Genomic DNA, 5,000 nt, shown 5'->3' with positions numbered 1-5,000 from the left:
TATAATGAGCTCAAGAGGATCTCTTTTCTACGTGGAATAAAGCGACGATTGAAAAAGAGGAGGAGGTGAAGGAGAAGAAGGAGAGGAGATGGTGGAGAAGGAGGAGCAACGGAGACCTCTATCACCGCTCGATTCGAGCGAAGAGAGAACGTACGCGGTAAAGATGCTTTCACGAGGTCGTCTTCGAGGACAAGTACGGAATCGTGGTCGGACGAGAGAGGCTCCACGGATTCGCGTACTCGATTCTCGCGGGTAGGGAGTGCCCGCGGGCAAACCATGAAGGAGCTACCTGCCTCTTTCGTAGACTTTAACCGGCTCCCAGGGCTGTGGCTTCGAATAGAAAAGGTGATCTTCCAATGTGATCTTCCGTAATATTTTTTTATATCAATTTATATAAGACTTATGCAATTCCATAAGTATCTTATGTAGATTAAATATTCTCAATAAAGAATAATAAACGCGCAGAAATGTAATCACAATTCGAGATTCTAGAAAATATTTCCACGATCGAATAGATATTCTCGTACGTGTTATTGAATGATCAATTTATACGAATGAATGAGTTAAATTATAAAAACAGCCTTTTGTAATAGAGCATTCAGATTCGTATGCAGATTCTTTAGTGAATGGATTTATAGATGGGATGAACGTTGAACTCGTAAACATTGACAAGCCGTTCCTTTACAGATAAATGATTTTTGATATCCCACCACGAGTCCTAGGTTAGGCTCGTATCTTTCTAGGAAGATTCCGGTAGAACCAGTAACCAAGGTCCGTGCGAAGCGAACTGGCCAGAAGGAAACTGGACTCCAAGCCGCTCCAGGAGGTGTATAGCATGGTACAGGGTTTCTTTCTCTTGTTTGAGCGGCCCTGGAGATTCTTTACAGTCTTATACACAAGCAATATACACGTGTAGGAAGGCAAGAGGACTGGTAGATGGACTCTCGGGGTTCCTGGCCTCGGATATACAAGCTAAAGAAGCAACCAACAGAGGAGGAGGAAGAAGATCCAGAAGAAGAAAGAAGAAAAGAAGAAGAAAGAAAGAAAGAAAGAAAGAAAGAAAGAGAAAGAAAGAAAGAAAGAGAAGAGGGAAGAACAGGGTACAACGTACGTAGGAGAAGGCTGCCTAGGTCGACCAGCTAGGCTGACCGGCTAGAAAGCCGGTTACCAATCCCAATCCCACTGGTGGCAGCCCCGTTCCTGAACTCGCCTCTTGGCCGCCTTCGGGCTGCCGGCTTGAACCTGAAATCAGTCGATGGACTGCGCCCCACCCAACGAGTCGCTACTCAAACCCACACGGGTACTTCCTTCACCTTCTTTTCTACTACTACTACTTCTTTTTCTTCTTCTACTACTACTATACTAATAGTAGTACTACTACTACTATACTAATAGTAGTAGTAGTACTTCTTCTACTACTACTACTGCTACTACTACTACTAGTAGTACTACCACTGCTACTTCTTCTTCTTCTATTTCTATTCCTTCTTCTTCTACTTCTACTTCTATACTTTTGCTTCTTCTACCTCGTCCACTTCTACTTCTACTTTTGTTACTTTTCTTCTTTACCTTCTTTCAACCTCTTCACTAAAGAGAACTGAATAGCTCCATCTTCCAAGCCGAGAAGAAATGCGATAAGTTTTTTACTAGATTTTTCGAGTCATACTGAAATTTGCACGTGCACCAATCTTTTTCTCTTATACTTCCTTTTTTCAACTTGCAATCAGGAACTCTCATGAAAATGCCCTTTTTCCCCTTTCTTTTTCTTTCCTTTCCTTTTTTTTTCTTTTCTTTTCTTTTCTTTCACATAAACACCGTAGAAACATCTTTCGTTGATAATCTGTCAGAATTTCCGTAAAAATTGAGAAAGGAAGAAAAAGAAGTATAGTACGAGCTAAACCATATGTCCACACGCAACCCCGTCTCTTCTACCAACCCAGAGAAAGAAAGGAAGAAAGAAAGAAAGATCACCAATTCCAATTTTCTACTTTATCTCACGATCTTCGTGCAAACGTCCATCTCCATTTGCGAGAGTAGATTTTCTGCGTGTTGAGAAGAACGAAAGACCGTCGTCGACGTTGTCGTCGGTAGCGTGAAAGTACCTTTATACCGTCCCTATGTCGAGGAAGAAAAGGAGGAGAAGGAAAGCAAGCGAGAAGAAGGACGAGAAGGCGCCCGGTCCATAAAGAGGAGATGACGTAAAATATGAAAGAGAAGAAGTGAACTACGAAGCACCAGAAGAAGAAGAAGAAGAAGATGAAGACGAAGAAGAAGAAGGCGAAGACGAAGAAGAAGAAGAAGGCGAAGACGAAGAAGAAGAAAAAGGCGAAGACGAAGACGAAGAAGTCTTGCGCGAGAAAACGTATGACGGTCGAACGATGGTCATCTTGAAAAGAGGAGAGTCGCATAGACGATAGAGCAAGGTAAGGAGGAAGAAGAGGATGAGATGGAATAGGGTGGGGTGGGGTGAGGCAGGGTGGGGTGGGTTGAGGTGGGATGAGGTGAAGTGAGGTGAGGTGAGGTGGGATAAGGTGGGATGAGGTGGGATGGGATGAGGTGAGATGAGGTGAGGTGAGGTGAGGTGCAGTGAGTTGTGATGCGGTGAGGTGAGGTGAGGTGAGGTGAGGTGAGGTGAGGTGAGGTGAGGTGAGGTGAGGTGAGGTGAGGTGAGGTGAGGTGAGGTGGGTTATAGTGGGGTGAGGTGGGGAGAGGAGATGAGGTAAGGGGTAAGCCATCTGCTGCGGCGTCTTACGGGCCGATGCCTGCTTGGATCATTACGCAATAACCACGTCTGAGATATAGAAGGCCCGCTTCGAAACCAGTTTCGAATAGCCGCCAGGGAAGATACATGAAAGAGGCGTGCGGCGTAGAGAGGTGAGGGATATGAGTGCGTGTGTACGAGAAAAGGGAAAGAGAGAGAGAGAGAGAGAGAGAGAGAGAGAGAGAAAGAAAGAAAGAGAGAGAAGAAGATTGTGAATTATCCTTCCGCAACCTCACCTAACTGAACTGCAGACGAATCGCGGTACCACGATGTACCAAACGGTGTCTCGTGAATAGGAAGAATCAAGTTTGTCCGGCATTCTTTTACTCTTTATCCTTTTTGTATCATTAAATCAAAATAATGAGAGAGAGAGAGAGAGAGAGAGAGAGAGAGAGAATTAGAGAAGAAAAGAGAATATCTGGATTGGAAATTGTAAAGTTCTTAAATTTTGAGGATTATCGATATTTTTTTTCTTTTTTTTTTCCTTTTTGATTCGTCGCAATGTCTCTCGAACGATTTCGTTTATAAAACCGATAACAAACAGAATAAATCAGATCTAGTGATTTTTTTCGCAGAAATCTTGGGGACCATACTAAAATCAAAACTATTCTTTTTTTTTCTCTCTCTGTCTCGACAAGGAAACAAGGCGAACCATCACTCACGGCAAGCTCGATGACAAAACTTAACGAGGCAAAGAGCTGGTACACCTTGGCCCCAGCAAACTACTCGTGAGAGCCATTCGCTGCGAGGACGGCAAACTCGAACATCGAAACCGAAACGCGCAAAAGTTGTGTTTATAAAAGCGTTTAACAAATTTGATTTATTTTTTTTCCTTTTTTCTTTTTGTTTTCGTTTCTTCTTTCTTTTTTTATTTTCTTTTTTTTTCTTTTTTTATTCAAACAATGACCGATAATCTTTGACATAGTTTGTCTTAATAATAAAATAATAATTAGAATATCTAGGGGTCTTTCTCTATCCTACGATGAACAAAGAAAAGCGAACGATAATATACTACTATTACTACTACTATTACTGCTACTACTACTATTACTACTACTACTATTACTACTAACGTTGTTCCCCGTAATTTCCAATAAATTGCAATATTCTAACTGACGCGAGCAATCGTTTGATGATTAACGATATATACCAAATACCTAGAATACTCAATTACGTAATGTAGCGCTATTGATCCGTAGATCCTTAGTTAATCACGAATAGAGTGTTAAAATCCGATTCTTGATACGTAACCGATAGAAATAGTTGGCATATTCGAAGTTAATCGATCGTTTATCGAAATAGTTCGACTTTGAAAAAAATCATTTGATATAATAAAAGAGGATAAAAGAAAAAGATAGAAAGAGAGAGAGAAAGAGAGAAAATAAGAGGAAATTCAAGACAGTGAGAAGAGAGTAAATCTTCTTAGAGAATGGTGCGTCTCGCAAGGATCATGAGAGGAGAGAGGAAAGGTCAAGAAGAAGGCAAGAAAGAGAATGTGAAATAAAGATAGAGCTAATGATCGTAGATAAAAGTTCCTGCTGCGTGTATAAGATAGGATGAGATAAAAATATAGACAAAGAAAGAGAGAGAGAGAGAGAGAGAGAGAGAGAATGATTGGGTGAAATAAGGTGTTACCTGTAAGAGTGGAGTTGTTAATGGTGTTGTTTGCCGTGGAAATAGTCGATTGGCTGGTGACAGGTGTGCCAACTGTGGTGGCCGTGGTTGTCGAAGAGTTATTTGGCGAGAGGGCCGCGTTCGCAGCCTGCGCCTGTACCTGTGCCTGTGCCTGAGCCTGAGCCTGAGCTTGCTGTTGAAGATTATAATTCCACGCTAGCAGCATCAGCTTCAGCTTATCCGCGTCTTTCATGAGCGCGCCTGCCGGAAATTAAAATGTTTGATACCAATTTGCTTTAATTTATTATGACAATTATCAATTATATTCGATCTTATGGTATCGAAGTTTTTCATATATATATAAAATAAATAAATAAATATATATATATATATATATATATATATATAAATACATATATATATTTATTCGTAAACCGGAGAGTGAGAGAAAATTATCTTCTTTGTTCATCGTCTTTTTCTTTGGAATTTTATTTTATTCTTTATTTTTTTCTTTCTTTCCTTTTCTATTTTCGCATTTCCTCGTCAAAAGGGATTTCGTCGAATGGAAATTTTACAGACGAAAACGTGACTAAGATATTAAAAGTCATCAAATGATATCGCTAGA

At 40.7% G+C, this 5,000-nt stretch overlaps 1 protein-coding gene across 7 annotated transcripts in view; it reads right to left on the bottom strand.

Annotated features, from left to right (window-relative positions):
* LOC124432777 (nucleolar protein 4-like) overlaps positions 1–5,000 on the bottom strand; it is a 57,504-nt gene that overhangs the window by 6,909 nt on the left and 45,595 nt on the right. For all 7 annotated transcript variants that reach the window (XM_046981957.1, XM_046981958.1, XM_046981963.1 and 4 more), the window contains one exon: positions 4,397–4,636. In XM_046981957.1, coding sequence (XP_046837913.1) covers positions 4,397–4,636 — 240 coding nt within the window. The remainder of the gene's footprint in view (positions 1–4,396; positions 4,637–5,000) is intronic.

The sequence above is a fragment of the Vespa crabro genome, chromosome 1 (assembly GCF_910589235.1).
Source record: "Vespa crabro chromosome 1, iyVesCrab1.2, whole genome shotgun sequence".
NCBI classification, from domain to species: Eukaryota; Metazoa; Arthropoda; class Insecta; order Hymenoptera; family Vespidae; genus Vespa; species Vespa crabro.
Note: the sequence above shows the minus strand (reverse complement) of the source record. Positions and strands in the feature narration are given on the sequence as shown.